The sequence below is a fragment of the Pogona vitticeps genome, chromosome 3 (genome assembly GCF_051106095.1).
Source record: "Pogona vitticeps strain Pit_001003342236 chromosome 3, PviZW2.1, whole genome shotgun sequence".
NCBI lineage: Eukaryota > Metazoa > Chordata > Lepidosauria > Squamata > Agamidae > Pogona > Pogona vitticeps.
This window is the reverse complement of record NC_135785.1, coordinates 203,387,965-203,407,175: the sequence shown is the minus strand read 5'-3', so window position 1 is coordinate 203,407,175 and position 19,211 is coordinate 203,387,965. Positions and strand designations below refer to the sequence as shown.

The following is a 19,211-nucleotide window of genomic DNA, read 5'->3' as shown; positions in this document are numbered from 1 at the left end:
AAGTTAGGCTTTTTCAGTTCTGAAACTTATAACTGCTTCATTAGAGAGGCACACCTGGTCCTCCTGTTACCTGATTTGGTCAGGTTATGAAAACTGCTGTGATCCAAAAGACCTGTAAAAGATTTTTACAGTGGTGCATAAGTTTAAAAACGATATACTACTGTTCTTAAACTTGTTGAGTATTTCATTATTTTTCATTGTGTACTACATGGTTATTATTTTTTTAATGCTATTACTTTCTTTGAACAGGAACATAGAAAGCTGGGGCAGAAAATTATACATATATAAATTATGCAAGCAATCTCAGGTTTTGACAAAATTTCAGGCACTGTGTTTGTGAGTCTATTTCCCTTTATGGGACAGGGCATTCTCAGGTCTTGGCTATTTCTTCCCATGAAGCCTTGTACTGCCCCATGCCTCATGCTCTTGAGGATTAACAGACCTGTTGGAACAGAATGAAAAGTGGTATAAGGACCTAAGCAATGAACTGGGGGGAAATCACCTCTCTCCACTTCAGTTTTGCAGAATGTCCACTGCATCAGTTCCTTCCATAAACAGAAGAGCACTTAGTGGGTCAAAGTAAACCTTCCTTAATTTACTGCTGTTCAGGTGTTTCGGACTGCAATTCCCATCAGTTCTGGCTAACATGGCAAATGGCAAGAGAGCATGGGCATTTAAGCCCAAAACATCTACAAGACCAGGTTGTAAAGGCTGCAATGACCCATTGTTTTGCATTTGCAGTTCTCCTACCCTTCATTAATATGTGGGACATGTTTTTTTTTTAAAGAAAAATATCAGAAGTAAATATGATTTATAAAACTGTATCCCTTGTGCAGGAGACACTTGGGGTGATTTATACTTTATTTCAGTTTTCAAGCACAAGATCTGCCAAAGATGGAAATAAGCAGACTGGACCGCTAATTCAGCATCCTAGACTATTTAGGTGTAGGAGACTGCCCAGACTGCAAACCTCATCCTTATAGGGGAGAGCAACAACCCCCAACCTTGGGTGGTGTGATTTGTAACCCAAAAAACAGCAAGAATTCCCAGCTATCTTGTTTGGATTCAACTTCAGTCTGCTGACCCCCATCCAGTCCAGAATTGTGGCTAGGCAGCACTCAAGGGAAGAGAGAGCGTCCACTGTAGATGGTTGGACAAGGAGATAGAGTTGGGTGTCATATGTATATTGGTGACACGAAACTCAGAATTTCCAGATGACCTCCCCCAGGGGCTTCATATAGATATTAAATAGCAAAGGTAAGCACTTAGGCAGCATACAGCTCCCATTAGACAGTCTAATTTTATTTATGTAATTATTTTTGTTATTTATATACCACCCCATTAGTGCATAGCATTCTGTGCTGTATAAGGTGATTTTCTTCAGAACTGGATTCTTTTGTTGGATAACTAACTAAATTTAGCATTGTGCAAAACAGATGTACCACAATTGGGGGTACTGTTTATACAACCTTTAGCTTGCTCACTGGTGGAAGGTAGTATTTTTAAATTTAGGCCAGTCCAGCAGAGTTGTTTTCTTTTCTCAGCAGAAAACTAAAATGGCTGTAATTGCTAATATTCCACTTCAGACACTAAGGGAACCAAAGATACTATGTATTACCTCCTGTTGCTTCACAGAAATCTCCGTTTTTAAAATGGGAGGAACCCATCAAGTACAGATGAAAAGATGAGTGCTCCAGGATAGGATAACTTTTATGACAGAAGGCATACCTTTGGTTTGTTGGTGAACATCTGCGAGAATGGAATGAGGAAACAATAACAGATTGCTTTAGAGCAGGACATCATTTGATTATACACTGGGTTGGCAAAGCTGGTGGAAATGGATCAATTGTGCTCACTTTCCAAAGAAAGAGTCTAAACTTTTAGACCTGTGTGACACTCAAACCTAATAGTTAGTCAGTAGAGAGGGACGGAAAATGCATATGATAGCACTGTTGTTAATATATTGAGACTCAGCAGCAGGACTCATAGAGGTCTCAAGGTTAATACAATAAGACCTACAATACACAAAGCCCTAAAGGCTTCCACCATTACTTCCACTTTTAATGTATATATGGAGAAAGAGACGTATTCCAAACAAGAATGTTTCCTTCTTTGTCACTGCTATGTGGAGCAGCCCCACATACCTTCTCCCAAAATACAACAGGCAGGCAATTGTATAGATATGCAGATATGTATTTTGGACTTTAACTCCCTTAATACTCTAGGCACCTACAGTATGCCATCAGGGACATTCTGGGAGTTGAAGTTCAAAAAACAAATCCATGCACATCTAGTTGTGACAGTGGTCTAAGGAACTCCATTTTGGGAAGGAGCACTCCAGGGTTCCACGACCTTTAACATAATGCTGGTTCAAGCAATTGAGAAGCAGAGACATATGAGGAAACGAAGGCATGAAGAAAACAACAAGTCCTTAGGTTAAAGCTCCTTATCTTTTCCAAGAGTGATACAGAAGGATTTAAACTTTTCCAATGCTATACAAAATACCCGAATACATATATAGCTTGTATGACTAATTTTATTGTATTAGGGGAAGAACATGAAGCATTCTCCCCAATGGTAACAAAGCTAGGGGAAAAAAACCCTGCCTATTTGCCGCACAGTCAATAGAACCATGAGTTCTGAGAAAAACTGTGGGGAACATTATTAACAATGGTTTCCTTTGAAATAGTGTAAACCAGTTCTGAAAAATCTGGGCTAAATGGAACAACTAATGTCTAAACTAGCCTTTGGCAACAGAAGATATTACCTTAACAACTAGAGGATGAGAATTAAAACAACCATGCAAATACAATAGTAAGTATCTCAAAGCTGTTAACAGCCCAACTCTTCAAAGTTAACTCCACCTCCCATTTTTGTTGATCCCCTTTCTTACTGCTACTTACTGAGCCAAACACAGCAACACAACTGCTGTGTTATTATTTCATATATATTCATATTTGTGGAATATAAAGAGATTTTGGGAGAGGAAAATAACTGAGTGCTTCCAATTTCAAACAAGCTTCTGTGCTCAAAATGTATTTATCTAGTGGCTGTACTTATTTATTTTCTAAAATATTTCTAGCACTTGCAGTGACAACACATCTGGATGGGGTACCTACCATAATAGCCACAATAAAAGAAACAGGTAGATTTTGAATGCTTTAGAACAACTAATCCATTTTAAACTGTAAAATAATCTAACAATGAAAAGAAGCAAGGCAGGGAGAAAAATATGAAGGATTAGAGACCAGGATACAATCAAGCAAATAATCAGTTTTTGCCTTGGCATCAAAATGAAGTCTAATTGCTGCAGCTTCAATGTTGTCTTCAAGCGCAACACCAAGTACAGTGTACTGCATTAGTCTAACTGGGAAGTTACTAGTGTGATAACTATTGTCAACAAATGGTCTCTAAAATGGAATGGTTGTATCTGGCGGGCCAAACCATGTCGGCCAAAGACACTGTGAGCTATTGAGTGTACCTGTACTTCATGTGACGTAAACTGATCCTGGAGTGAAACTTCATTCAAAACAGGTTACCTATCTAACGTGTAGGCACAGAAGCCACTGAACCACAGCATCTCTATCTTGTAACGATCCAGTGTCAGTTTATTTCTCCTCATCCAGCCCAATACAGTGTCTAGACACTGGCTCAAGCAGCTGCATCGTCTCACTTGACTTGACAAGGAGAAAGAAGAGTTGGGCACCATCAGTGTACTGGAGGTACTGTTTTCACTCTCTGCAGACTACTAGGTAAATAATGATTACTGAGAGCAGAGAGACAAGCCAAAACTCAGTACTATGTTTGCCAGAGTTCAGGCCAGAGATGAAACAATAAAAGTTCTGCTTTGGTTGTTACTGCATATGTAACTGAGAAAGTGGTAAAATGTTTTAACCGCAATCAAAACTCCCTTTCTGTGCAGAATATTTCTGAACAGGAGGTCCTATAAGCAAATCTCTGAAAAAGGAAAGTTATATTGGATAATAATTGTAACTTTTAAAAATAGAAAATTTCCACTTTAACCATTGAATTTAAGTCATCTGCAGTATTTTAAATTCTTAATTGCAAGGATCCTAAAGGCATACTGTGCAATTTTGCCATTAGAAATTCTTCAGTTATCTTCTACAGTATCTCACAGAAGTGAGAACATCCCCTCACATTTCATAAATATTTTAGTATATCTTTTCATGTGACTGCACTGAAGAAATGACACTTGGCTACAATGTAAAGCAATGAGTATACGGCTTGTATAACAGTGTAAATGTGGTGCCCCCTCAAAATAAGGCAACACACAGCCATTAATGTCTAAACCACTGGCAACAAAAGTGAGTACACCCCTAAAATTAGTGTGTTGCGTTCATAGTATGTTGTGTTCATTATGAACCAGAGTTCATAATGTTGCATTTTAAAAGGAACTTGTTGCATTACTCATTACTTCTTGGCAGTTAGACTGCCATTACTGCTACCACTACTCTGACAGCACAGGTTTTTCACTGCATTGTGAATTATTCATGTAGTTTTGTATTGATGTTAACAGCTAATCAAAAATGTACAGTATAGGGAACTACTCCCAGGTTCCCTCTAGTGGCCTCTGAAATACAGTGTATTTATGAAAATGCAGAAGATAAAACCAAGGAATGTTTCACTTCCTATTTAGGATTGACAAGAAAATGGCATAAAACTTGAAAAATTCTTCATAAAATGCCCCTAAAATACATTAAGATGCCCTTGAAAAGTTATTTTTGAAAGTAGCCAAATATCACTTCAGTATTAGTCACCGCAAATAAAAGCAACCTAGCAACTACTAGTTAAAAGTATTTGTCCATGATGAACTAACTCATCACTAGAAATGGGGGCTTCACAGGTGGCCAGCTTGATTACCTCCCACCTTCAGGCCCCACCAGGCCACTTACAGTGCGGCACACCACATGCATGGCCGGTGTCCTCTCCTGCATCCCAATCGCTGCAGTAGCTCAGTTGCCACAGCCCTGCCTCCCTGCTTGCCAGCCACTCTTCAGCTGAGCAGGGAGAATCGTTCTCTCGTCCCCTTGCCAGAGTGGCTGACTGAGCATGGTGGCAGGACTGTGGCAGCCAAGTTACTGCTGCGATTGGGGCACAGGAGAGGATGCTGGCTACACATGCCACATGGTAAGTCGTCCAGCGGGGTCTGGGAATGTGAGGTAATCAAACTGGCCACCTGTACCAGTGGGCTTCGTATTCGTATATGAAAACGAAGCCCTCTTCTCTACTCATCACATATGGCCCCTTCGCTGGGTATTTTCAAAAGCCAATTGAAAATGTGGCTGTTTAGGCAAGCCTTCCCTCCCTTGATTTACTTTTTTCTTCCATCTTGAGCACTGTCCATTGATGTGTTACTTTGTTTTTGTATTTTAAATTGTTTCTAGCCGCCTAGAGTGGTCGAAATGACTAGATAGGTGGGGTACAAGTACAATAAATAAATAAAATAAAATAAATTATATATACGCTGTTAGCAGCCCAGAGTAGTCAGTTGACTAGATGGGCGGGGTATAAATTCAATAAAATAAAATAAATAAATAAATATAGCTCTGCTGCTTTTAACTAGTTACTTCCAAACTGTGGCAAGTTGTAGCAATAAAACAACTTAAATTTCAGAAATATTTTTAATACATTTCAGCTTTTAAAAAATGAGTGAGCGCAAGAGTCAATGATGTAGCTTACTATATCATGCCATGTGGAATAGTAAGTCCATTATGTTAGATGTGTGCAAAACATCTTTCCAAATTTTCCCCATTCAGTTTCTTAAAAATAACTTGCATGTAATTTTCCTAAGTTTTAGCAAAAAAAGAGTTTATGAACGTTTTCCTTTTATATCCATAAAAGCTTCCCATTTCAGGAAAGAATTAAGCATGGGAGATTGCAACCAAGAGTGATTTGTAGGAAAAGTATGAGCAAATTTGAAGGGTTGGCCAATAAATGTATGCAGCTCTTTCTAATTGTGCCACATAATTACATCATAAAGCTATGGAAAGTCACACTGTTTCCTGATATTAAAAAATACAAAAACTCTGAATAGCATTTTCCATAGGTGATTCACAACCTGGAAAACTTCACAGAGACTGTTCTCAATCCCATGAAGGGCAAAAGAAACATTTATTTTAAGAATATGCAGTCAAACTGGATATTTATATCTGCTAGATGTCCAGCTTGTTTCAAATATAGGTAAATAACAAATCTTTCAAAGCTAGTCAATCTAAAGACTGAAGTATTGTTATCATTACACCCATTCCTTATGATCAGTTAGTTGCCCTAGAAACCTAGTGTATACCCTGGTGGTTTACTGTTGTTGTTTTTTTTACACCCTCTAAAAGGAAACTGATCACACACCAAAACAAGATATATTTATAATCATAGCTGAGTGGAACACAAAGGTAGGGAACAAAACAGAAACAAATATTGTTGGAAAATTTGGCCTAGGGGACAGAAATGAAGCAGAATGACTCATAGCATTCTGCAAAGCCAACTATTTGTTTAATGAAAATATATGTTTCAAGCAACCAAACATACAGCTTAGATGTGGGAACCACCAGATGGTCAATATAGAAATCAAAGACTATAACTGGAAGCAGGACATGGATAAGCTGTATTCTCTCTGCCAAAACAAGACTAGATTTTGGTATTGATCATGAATTGTTAATATCCAACATTAGAGTAAAGCTAAAAAAGAACACTAAAAGAATCATAGTATCAAAATATGACAACATTCCTGGTGAGGGTAAAGTCCATGTAAGGAACAGGTGTGTATTATTAAACTCAATTGACTGTGAACCATAAAAACTGTGGTTTGAAATCAGATATATTATTAGAGAAGAAAGCAAAAAGGCAATTCCTGATGAAAAAAAAGAAAGGAAAGCCTTAATGATCGACAGAAGAAATACTTAAAATTGTAAAGGACAGGTGAAAAGCAAAAGGTAGTAGAAACAGAGTCAGAACCCTGAATGCAGTTTTTCAGTTACTGTCATACAGAGTCAAAAATAACTACTGTACTGTATAAAATGACACCTTTTCCTAAAATAATTAGAGAAAAAATTGAGGGTTGTTTTATACATAGAAGGCAGCAGTAGGAGGCGGGGACTGAGGCAAAGAAGCAGCCAGGCTCGGCCGCCTCTCATGGCTGCCCATTGACTGCTGCTGGCGTTGCCTGGTTGCCCCCTCCAGCGATTGTCTCCTTGTGATCGGGTGGTGGCAGTCAATGGGCAGCAGTGAGAGGCGACCGAGTGTGGCTGCCCATTAACTGCTGCCAGTGCCACCCGATCACCCCCTCCAGCAATTGTCTCCTTGCAAATGGTCAGCAGTGGCAGCAGTCAATGGGCAGCAGCGAAAGATGGCTGAGCCTGGCTGCTTCTTTGCCTCAGTCTCCTCCTCCTCCTCCTGGTGCCTCCACCACTGGTTGTGGGCTCAGTGATTGTGCAGTCCTTTGATCCCTACTTTTCCCTTCCTTTTGCTAAATCATGGTGCTTAGCAAAAGGAAGGGAAAAGCAGGGATCAATTTTTCAAATTTGGGGTTAGAAAAGAGGGGGTCATCTTATACATCAGGTCGTCTTATAAACGGAAAAATACAGTATTATAATAAACAGTGCAAAGCAATAGAGAACAACAAAAAGGGAAAAACAAGAAATATTTTCCAGAATATCAGAAAAGTCAAGGAAAATTTAGGCTAGATTAGGAATGCTGAATAACCAACAAGGAAGCACACTATCTGACTAGGACAGTAGTGGCAAACCTTTTTGGGCTCGCATGCCCAAACTGGGGGAAAAAACAGCGAGCGGACCTGGAACCGGAAGTGAGGACCCAGAACCAAAAGTGGTGGATCCAGAACCGGAAGTGGCAGTGGAAGGGGGAATCCCGGCACGGAGGTGCCTCAAGACCCCTCTGTTGCCAGCACCAGTTGTTCCGGATCTGCCTGCCAAAGAGCCAGCACCGGCTGAGGTTTGGCTGCATGGGGGGGGGGGGGGAGTAGCGATCTGGCGACCTATGGCTTGCATGCCAGCAGAAAGGCCTCCGTGTGCCAGTTGTGGCACGCATGCTATAAGTTTGCCATTGCTGGACTAGGAGAAAATACAGAGAATGTAAAAACATATATTGAAGACCTACATAGAAGAGAAAAATGAATGACAAACTCCTTGAGAGGAATCTGTGATGAAGAACCTGCACTTCTAGAAAGTGAAGTGAAAGTTGCTCTGAAAGCATTTGGAAGAAGTAAATCACATGGGTTATATGGAGTACCAATAGAATGATTTCAAGCCATGGATACTGAATCTGTTAAAATCATAACAAGAATATTCCAACAAATATGGAAAACAAAACAATGGCCCACAGACTGGAAATGTTCAATATACATTCCAGTCTCTAAGAAAGGACATTTAAAAGAATTTAGTAAATATAGGACAATTGCTTTAATTTCCCATGCAAGTAAAGTAATGCTCAAGGTGTTGCAACACAAGCTTTTGCCTTATATGGAGCAAGAAATGCCTGATGTTCAGGATTTCAAAAAGGCACTTAAGATCATATTGTAAATATATGCTGACTACTGGAGAGCACCAAAGATTTTCAGAAAAAAGATCAGTCTATGCTTTATAGATATAGCAAAGCCTTTAACTGTGTGGATCGTGAGAAACTATGTGTTGTTCTGAAAGAAACAGGTGTGATTCAGTACTTGATTGTCCTGAAACATAACCTATATTGTGGACAAGAAGCTACTATTAGGACAAACATGGAGAGACAAAACAGTTTCCCACAGGAAAAAGTGTAAGACAAGGGCCAATTTTATTCCCTTATCCATTTAATATGTACACTGGATATATCATATGGAAAGTCAGATTCAGATGAAGGAGGATTGAAAATTGGTGAAAGAAATACTTAAGATGTGCAGATGACACCATCTCACTGGCAGAAGGCAGTAATGATTAAACAACTTTTAGGGAAAGTAAAAAAAGAAACTGCCAAACCAAGACTGCAGTTGAAGAAAACCAAAATCATGACTACAAAAGAACTACACAACTTCAATGTTGCAAATGAAGGAATTGAAATAGAGATTTTGTTTAACTTGGTTCAATCAAATGGAGACTGCAGTCAATAAATCAGAAGAAGCCTGAGATTAGGAAGGGCAGTAATGAAGGAATTGGAACAAATCAAGTGTAAGGATGTGCCACTGGATACCAAGACCAAGATCATCCACACTATCATATATTCAGTCACCATGTACAGGTGTAAAAGCTGGACACTAAAGAAAGCTGAAAGGAAAAAAAGATTTGTTTGAAATGTGCTGGAGGAGAGCTCTGTGGATACCCTGGACTGCCAGAAAGACAAATAAGTGGGTTCTAGATCAAATCAAGCCTGAACTATCTCAAAAGACAAAAATGTTGGAACATTACTTTAGGCACATTATGGGAAGTGACAATAATGCTGGGAAACGTTGAAGACAGCAGGGGAAAAAATCCAAATATGAGATGGATTAACTCCCTAAAGGAAGCCACAGGCTTGTGAGCAGGGTTGCTGAGGACAGGTCATTTCGGAGATCATTCATTCATGGGTTGCCATAACTTCAGAGCGACTTGGCTGCACACAACAAAAACAAAGAAGCAAAAGGGATCATTTCAGTTCATATGCTGAGGCTCAGTTGCAGACTTAGTTACAGCAAGGAAATGAAATTAGAAAGCTATGTCAAAAATACCAAGGAGAAAATATCGTCTAAGAAAGGGTCTGAAGCAAGTCAGAGATGATATCTGTGTTTCCTTCTTAAATTAAAGATGGGTAATGTAAAAATAATCTGAACTACTGAACTAGCTGCTGGAAGTCAGTGTGGAAATCCAACCATTTGAACAGTGTAATGATGTATTTGTTCATTAATTGTACTCCAGAACGTTTAAGGTCCTGTTGAATACTTATGGGTCCCCCTTCCCTTTTACAGTTGTCAACTGAGACTGCAAAAACTAGTTAAGGTTCTATTCTTTCAATACAGTACTGTCAGTTTTTTAAAATTTAACAGATACTAAAAATGCTTATAAATCTAGAGAGGCAGAGCCTCCCAATACACAACTAACTGCAGAATGACCTTTAACATAAATTGTCATATGATACCACAGGGAAGGGCTGCTACAAACTAGCTGTTACACAGTAACAAAGGATTAAAAGGAATAATCTCCTTAAAGCATCAGTGGAAACTTAGAATCATGCAAAATGCAAGGCTATAAATAATTGGTTTCCTTAAAAAAAAAAAAAAAAGGAGTAAATTCCAGGAAATGTTAATGATTCATGAGGTCAGTTTCCTCAGTTCTCCTGTCATTTACCCAATTTCACTTCACATGACTACATCCACCTCCTCATATGATGAGACACAGGAAAATATATTGAAAGGGGGAAAAATCTATCTCTTGATAGACCAAGGGAGAGGGGCAGTCTTGTTTACCAAATGTCTAATTTAAAATCATTGTATTTGCTGCTTTCCTTTCCTTTCTTCTCCACAGTACTTCCAAGCTGCTAATGCTACTCTTAACTTTAATTTGCAAACATTTCTCTTTCAGGTGCTTGAGAGAAGTGATATTTTCCAATTTCTCTTCAACAGAAAAATAAATAAGTGGGTATATCTTTTTTTTTAAAGGACATTTTCAAAACACTCCATTAACAAAGAATCACAAACTTAAAGGCAGGGAACCACTCTTATTGCTCTTCAGAAAGCAAAAACGTAAGAAAACAGACAGATACAAAGAGAAGTTTTTAAAAATGGAAAGTTCTTGTTTGCCTGATATTCATAATTTGCAAACACTTCTGGGCTACCCCTGATTACTACAAAGGGGGAATGAAGCCTTAAATGATTGAAAATCACCACTGCTGGTTCCGGGGGGGGGGGGGGGCATGGCAAGACAGGTGGCAGGAATTTTCATCTGTTTAAGACTCCTCCCCATCCCACTGTCCCCAAAGGCTTCCTGACTATCAAAGGCCTCCTAAGAAATCCCATGAACCTTCAGGCATTGGACAGGAATTTTTTTAGTAAACAAAAATACAGCCGCATCTGATGACATTCTCAGGCTGTTGCAGTATACCCTTATGTTGCTGGATTTCAGCCACTAAATAAATCATTTAAAATTATTAACCCAACAAGAACCAAAACCTATTACAACATTATTAGAACAGATATAACTATTAAAATGCAATGACTATCACCCATATAATATCAAAATTTAAATGCTTAATGCCTGTTTAAAAAGGAATGCTTTTGCCTGCCAGTGGAAGGATAGCAAGGAGGAGGCCAAACCAACTTCTTGAGGAAGGACACTTCATACTCTGGGAACAGCCACTGAAAAAACCCTCTCCTGAACCCTCAATCAGGTGAACGTGTGAAGGTGGTAGGACTAATCCACTGATTATCTTAACATTCTTGGGACTTATGTGGGAAATTCTTTAAGAAACTGTGGACTGAAACTGTATAGAGCCCTACAGCACTTTGAATTGGATTTGGAAACAAACCAGGAGCCAGTGTTTGTTTCAACATAGGAGTTACATGCTCCCTATATAATATAGATCCAGTTAGGAACCTAGCTGCAGCATTTAGTACCAATTATCAAAACTTGCCCCACCTAGAGCACATAATCAAACAAGATGTAACTAAGGCATATTATTGTTGTAACCAGATCATACATCATCAGGAAAAGGCACAGCTGGCTACCACTGAAACCTGGGCATCCAGACTCAAGGCTGAATCCAGGAGTACACTCAAGTTGTCTGTCAACTACTGTTCTCATGGGGAGTGTAAAGCCAATGCAAGTTGATTCCTTGATCTGCCTTACCAATGAGAAGCTGCACTTTTGTCTTATCTGGAGTAAGTTTCAATTTGTTAGCCTTGTCCAGTCCATTACTGATGCTAGACACCAGTTTTGGATAAGAAAAGCTTCTTTGGGTTTGTTGGAAAGGAGAAACAGAGTTGGGTGTTATCGGCAAACTGATGGCACCAAACTCCCAAACTGAACAGTTTCCCCTACTGGCTTCATGCAGATAGCAAACAAAATAGGAAATAAAACTGACCACTATGGACCACACAGACCAATGGCAAAGAAATTGAACAGGCATCCTCCCACACCACCTCCTGAATCCTTAAGAATTCATGATAAGCAGAGATTTGATATAATGTGTTACATTGAACATTTTAGCTATTGTGTAATGGTGATTATCAGTTTTCAAAGAGGTTATCCAAATATCATTTTTAATTATTACTCATGATCATTACAGTGACAATAATTAAAATGGTGTCCTTCAGGGATGAGACCTGAGGGCATTGTTTTGCATTGGCCTGGTACCTACCAACTGCTGCAAGAACAAGCTCACAGTGGGGAGCATGCAGGAGCAGAGTGTTTCCCTTCTACTCTGTGTTTAAGCAACAGAATACTTTTCAACTGTGGATACTTCTGATACATAAACACTCATATAATAACAATTCTTCACAAGTAAATTGATAATATTACAAATCTGCTGACCACAAAAACATTTTGTACATTAAAAATGGCAAGTAATGAGCAACCTTAAAATATTTACTTCATGAACTGTAACTCAGATATCAGATAAAAAGACACAGATTCTTGTTCAGTCACAAAAGCTTATTTTACAATAAATCAGTTAATATTTTAAAGCATCAAAACTTTTTGTTCCTTTCAACCAACTAATATAATATTCTCTCTGAAAAATGGTGGTATCCAAGTCTCTCTAAGAACAAAAGCAGGGAGATGGTTTTTGCAGAGTCTTGCCCCACTCTGGCCATCAAGGAATCTGTGAGATATGAAATTTATTATGTAGCTATTCAAATTTGCCAGAGTTTTAAAATCTCTTGTTTTTGTTCCAGAGAAAGCTCACAAAGAATTAAGTGGTGCTACTTCACCCCCTTGTGGCTAATCCAGGCAGTTTCACTTTGATGTCTTGAATGTAATTCCTGAAATCCCTCTGCACTAGAGTAGGCCCACTGAATCAGTGGAAATTTCGTGAGTCAACTCTGGGCCTACTCTAGTGCAACTTACTACACTAAGCAACAGGACTTCACCCAATATTTGCAAATAAAGCATCATATTTGTGTAATATTTAAACAGTATCAAACCCTTTACACGCATAAGAGTTAAGAAATAAGGAACAATGAAAATAATTTTGTGAATTTATAGGACTCTAAATTAGTTTCCTGAACTACAGCAACTCATTTACAAGACAAAGCCTTTCAAAAGCAGCAATGTGAAATTGCATTGTATTCACTCCTTCGTGATCTCACTTGACCCTTTGCATCCCAGGCATTAGCTCAGGTATTTTTAACATTGGCCTTAAAAGTACAATAGCACCAACACCATTCTCATATAGCTGCATAGGATCTTCTGGGGATGCGTATGAATTCAGAAGAAGCTGAGGAGTTCACACTTCACACAAGCAGTTATGTTAAAGAGAAGGTAGCTACTGTATTCAGTTTGATAGTCTGTGGTCTTTCTTAATGCTTGAATGTACAAAAAGCTAGAATATACAAATGACATAGTGAGGTTATGTGAGGTAGAGAGGAATTAAGCGGCAGACAACCTTATACTTCCAAAGCCTTGCTGATTCACACTAACCCAGAGAGCAAATGCTGGTTCCTACAGCTTTCCCCCCAGTGTTTGTTTCTTAGTGTCCTCTTGTTGACTTCAATGGTCTCAAGGCTGCATAAAAATCAATGTTTTTTTCCTAAATCAAATTAATTTAAATAATAATTTAAATTAAAAAATCAAAATGTTAATTTAAATAATCAAAACTAATTCTTTTTTAAAAAAATTAAAACATGATTTACATCAATATGATTTACATTTATTTATTTATTTATTTATTTATTTATTTATTTATTTATTTATTTATTTATTTATTTATTTATTTATTTATTTATTTATTTAACTTATATGCCGCCCATACTACCTGAAGGTCTCTGGGTGGCTTACAACATTTTATTGGATTTCTACCCCACCCATCTAGACCAAAGGTCTACTCTGGGCGGCATTACAAATTTAAAAACAGTTAAACCAATAAACATGCACTATAAGTCCAAGATGGTAAGATGTGAATTTAAGATACAGCAGGAGGGAAAACCTGCCCAAATAGCCAGGTCTTGAGTTTGCTTCTGAAGACACCCAGAGAGGGAGCCAGGCGGATCTCCACAGGCAAGTTGTTCCAGAGGTGAGGATCCACTCTGCTGGCCTCAGACTAACAAAGCTGACAGGACCCAATTCAGGATCAGATTCAAAAATCATTTCAGGATTCTACCTTGCTGACAGAAACACTACTAGCAGTAGACCCATGACAACAAAACTTGTTCTGGGCATTGAGGGCAGATGTGTACCACCTCAGTGGTAAAAAAATGCTCTTAACCTATTATAACCAGCTCTAGACAGAAGACCCAAGGGCAAGGATTCCTTGCTAAACTTCAGCCCTTCAACATATTTACTTCAAACCAGGGTGTTATACCTGTGGGTAGGCACGTGCTTACACTGTATAGGCAGGTCTTTATTTTATTACTTCACAAAGTTTCTATCAAGAACACAGAAGCAGGGCAATATCAATTTTTAAAGTGATCTTGAAAAACCATGGTAGAATAAACTAGCCACATAGAAGGCAACACACATACCCCTTTGGAGATTAGCAATCTTGTGCTTTCTGCAGCAGAGTTGAAGATCAAAAGATAAAAAAATATATAAACATTTAGAGGTGTACTGAGGTGCTGCCTGTTTTCCATACAGAATCACACAAGAAAAAAAAACTTTGTCAGGTAAAGGTTCTTGAAATGACAGAACAAAGTTAGTCATGTTGAGTTTTTAAAAACATTTTTAAAATAAGCCCTAAAGTACTAGTCAACTCTATCACAATATACAACCACTAGCATTCTTTTAAAAAATTACAAAACAGCTGTCCTTGTGTGTGTGTGTTCAGAGACGGAAAAGTCAAGTAGTATGAGCAGTTGTCCAAGAGATTTGTGTCCATCATGTACTATGTGGACCAGTAACTCCTTTTTCCTATCAATAAATATAGTGTGCTGCATGATGAGAAATTGCCAGGCAAAAGATGGTGATATTTCTCCACAAAAGACAAAGGGCAAAATTCTGTTGTGTGACTTTGGTATTGCTATAACCTGAAGTAGGCACCAGAACACTGAATTAAAACTAATAAAAACTCCCTACCCATCATTTAGGTTCCAAAGCTGGGGAAGTCTTTGGGAGCCTTGGGCACCTTGGTAGGAGGGTGGGGATGGGGAGAGTTTTTGACAGAAAAATATCACTGCTGGATTGCTGCTACCAAGCTCAGGACTTGAATTAGTTTTAATTCAATGTTTCTCCTGTCTGAATCAGATTACGCTTGCAAAAAGTTACGCCCAGAATTTTGCCCAATGAATCCTAGGCAAATGAGTAAAAATCGTATTTGTATCATCTAGATTATTTTGTAAAAGAGAATGTAATTAAAGTAGACTGTCGGACCTGATGAAATCACAGCGGCAAATATTTAAAGAAAGACTATAAAATTAATAATTAAAAAAACCAACCAACAAACAAGTATGCTTGGAAATGCAGTTTTGTATTTCTTCAATGTATTGAATAGCCTCAGAAGTGGGCTAGCTAAGTCTGGAGCTATAGAAACTATTAACTGTATTTGGGTACATTATGAGAAAATAAGACTCACTGAAAAATACATTAATGTTAGGAAAAGTTGACAACGGTAGGAGCAAAGGAAGGCTTGACATTAAACAGACTGATTCCTACTTGCTCTTAGCCATGTTATTCTTTGTCTTCAAGCTCCTACAAGATCTGAACTGTACTATTAAAGGCAGGAAACTATTGATTCATGGGGGTTGCATAAGTCAGAAGTGACCTAATGGTTCATAAAGCATATACATGCACACATCCCTTGCAATGTCAAATCACGTGGCTAGAAATAATACTCTTTCCTTTCCACCTCTAAAGTATATGATTAAAAATAGTACTTTTTCCTGTCCCCTACATCTCAGAGATGTATTCTAAAATAGCTCCAGTGGTTACAAGAAGAAGGAGGGTGGACAAATAAAATGTAACAGCATTAGGCTTCCTGTTTCCAAGGAGAGTCTGACTACAGATGGAGAGATGATAAAATTACTTCGGATACTATGGTATGAGGAAAAAGCAAGTATATGATTATGCTTCCACTAATTCTCCCCCTCCCATATTTGTTATTGTTATAGCATCATCAGTATAAATGGTGTTTTAATAGTAACATGTCACATCCAAACCCCCAGTTTAAACATTTTGTTTATATACCCTAACATCACCTGGCTACAATCCTGTTTGCTTACATGTTCATATAAGAGACATTGTGTAAGTACTCTCCATGCCCCCCCTCCATGCTCACTTTCTCATGCCTGATCATGCACTGGATGAAAAATTGGGGACATAACTGGTTGCAGTGCCTAATATGAGGGGCAGGGGAAATCACTGTGCCATTGCCCTGATTCATAGGAGTCTGACTCCTGAAAATATGCAAGTCCATTTGCATCTTTCAAATGCAGCATGATCAACTACAATATCACTTATCAGGATTTATGGTGCATTTGGACATAACAAATGGCTGATGGCACAGAGGAGATGATGAGGAAGGTCTCCAGAGCTGCAATCCTATTTCAGTGAGTAACTGAACCAATGAAGTTAACATGCCTTATTTCTAGGAGTCTTGCATAGGACTGCACTGTAAACAGACAAACTAACCCCAAGCAATAACAGGAGCTGATAATCTTTCTGTCTAATACCATTAACATAAATGCTGAGGATTGGCACCTTGGTGCAAGGCATATGCCCAAGAAATTAAAATACGTAAATGCAAAAAATGTGCTTTTTTTTAAAAAAAGGGTAATCCCAGGAATAATATTTAACTTATGTTTATATGCTTATTTAATTTATATGCAGAATACACCATGCAAAAGGCTGGACTGGATGAATCCCAAACTGGGATTAAGATTGCCGGAAGAAATATCAACAACCTCCGATATGCAGACGATACCACTCTGATGGCAGAAAGTGAGGAGGAATTAAAGAACCTCATAATGAGGGTGAAAGAGGAGAGGGCAAAAAATGGTCTGAAGCTCAACATAAAAAAAACTAAGATCATGGCCACTGGCCCCATCACCTCCTGGGAAATAGGGGAAGATATGGAGGCATTTACAGATTTTATTTTCCTGGGCTCCATGATCACTGCAGTTGGTGACAGCAGCCACGAAATTAAAAGACACCTGCTTCTTGGGAGCAAAGTGATGACAAACCTAGACAACATCTTAAAAAGCAGAGACATCACCTTGCCGACAAAGGTCCGAATAGTCAAAGCTATAGTTTTTCCAGTAGTGACGTATAGAAGTGAGAGCTGGACAATAAAGAAGGCCAACTGCTGAAGAATTGATGTTTTTGAATTGTGGTGCTGGAGGAGACTCTTGAGAGTCTCCTGGACTGCAAGGAGAACGAACCTACCCGTTCTGAAGGAAATCAAGCCTGAGTGCTCACTGGAAGGACAGATCCTGAAGCTGAGGCTCCCATACTTTGGCCATCTCATGAGAAGACCCTGATGTTGGGAAAATGTGAAGCCAAGAGGAGAAGGGGACAACAGAGGACGAAATGGTTGGACAGTGTCATCGAAGCTACCAACATGAATTTGACCCAACTCCAGGAGGCAGTGGAAGACAGGAGGGCCTGGCGTGCTCTGGTCCATGGGGTCACAAAGAGTCACACACGACTAAACAACAACAATCCCAGGAAAAGGTAAACTGAGGATGACACATCCATGCTCCTTTAAACATACCAAGCCATGCCTAGGGATAAGCATGGTCAGTCTTCCTGCTTTCAAGGAAGCCCGACAAAGGTCTTCAGATCCTGACGCCCAGGAAAAGGCATAAATAACTAAAACACTTCTGTAAAAGAGTGTGTGTCCGCCTTTGCACCCTGTTGCCACTTCTTTTTCCACAAGGCTGCAGGTCCACCGGATTCCTGCTGGCTCGACTCTTAATAGCGGGAGCCTGGCTTCTTGCTCTCGCTCGTTAGCCATGTTTACCTCCTGAGGGGCCTTCCTCGGGAGCAGGCGGGGCCTGGTTTTCCCCGAGAGCCCTGGCTCTCGCCTGCTTTCTCGGGCCGGCTTAGCCGTGCGCTTGGCTCTCTCTCCCCCCCCCCATAACCGACCCCCACCCGCTTACCAGGCCCTGCCACCACCACCCCCCCGGCCGCCCGCTTGGCTCTCACCCACCCTGCAGGGCCCATCGGCGAAGAAGACGGCCAAAGGCAGGTTGCAAGCGATAAGCGCGTTGGGCAGGTCGTGCAGCGACATCGTCGTCTCCATGTCGACGAAGCTCCAGTCCAGGTCCTGAAGCTCCTCCTCAGCCTCCTTCCTGCCTTGGGGTGTCGTAACGGCTGTCGTCGCCGCCGCTTCCTCTGCCGCGGTGGTCGCTGCCCTTTCACGCTCTTCGCCTTCGCAGCGCCTCTCCAGTCTCTTCCTGCCGCCCCCCCGTTCCTCCATGCCGGGCTGAGGGGGAGGAGACGGGGGTGGTAACTCGACCCGCCCGGAGCGCCCTGGCTCTCTGGCCCGGCTGAGGCGTTGAGCGAGGAAGCAACAGACAAGACACGGGAGTGAGGCAGCGTCACCCCCTCCCCTCCCCCCCCCCCCGGGCCGGCTCCAGTTAACTCTTTCCCCCTCACGGCTGAGGCTGAACGCTCGACGACTGGAGGTCCCAGCACGAACCAATCAAAAACCTCGGTTCCCCATTCAACAGGTGACCCGTCTTGAAGTGTCGTGGTTCTGCGGCGACCATCTTGGATCAGGGCAGTGCCCACATTGCCGCTTCGCGTTCCGTTTTTTTCGTGTATTGCCCGCAAGGACCTCCTTACCCAACCCAAGCAAAGTTTTTCCGTCAGCGTTGTAAATTATAAGTTTAATAATATCTAGAACAATACATTTATTCTAGGCAGTGCATGTACTTGTAAAATGGCAGTTGGGTTCCGAGGCCTTTTCCCAGAAAAGAAAAGAAAACAAGATAACTTACCACTTTTACAGATAAATACGATAGGGGATTTTTAAAGATACCAGGACAGGATTGCTTGACAGGTGGCAGCTGCAAGCAAGAAGCATTAAATGGAATATCAGTTTAAAATAAAGTTCTTTTAGGGATGATTTTAAGGATCATG

General features: G+C 40.0%; 1 protein-coding gene across 1 annotated transcript in view; it reads right to left on the bottom strand.

The window, feature by feature from the left end:
* Positions 1-18,674, bottom strand: part of RCAN1 (regulator of calcineurin 1) — a 35,284-nt gene extending 16,610 nt beyond the window's left edge. The window contains exon 1 of the mRNA XM_020789327.3: positions 18,277-18,674. Within this exon, the coding sequence (XP_020644986.2) occupies positions 18,277-18,546 (270 nt within the window). The 5' untranslated portion in view covers positions 18,547-18,674. The remainder of the gene's footprint in view (positions 1-18,276) is intronic.
* Between the last annotated feature and the right edge of the window lie 537 nt (positions 18,675-19,211).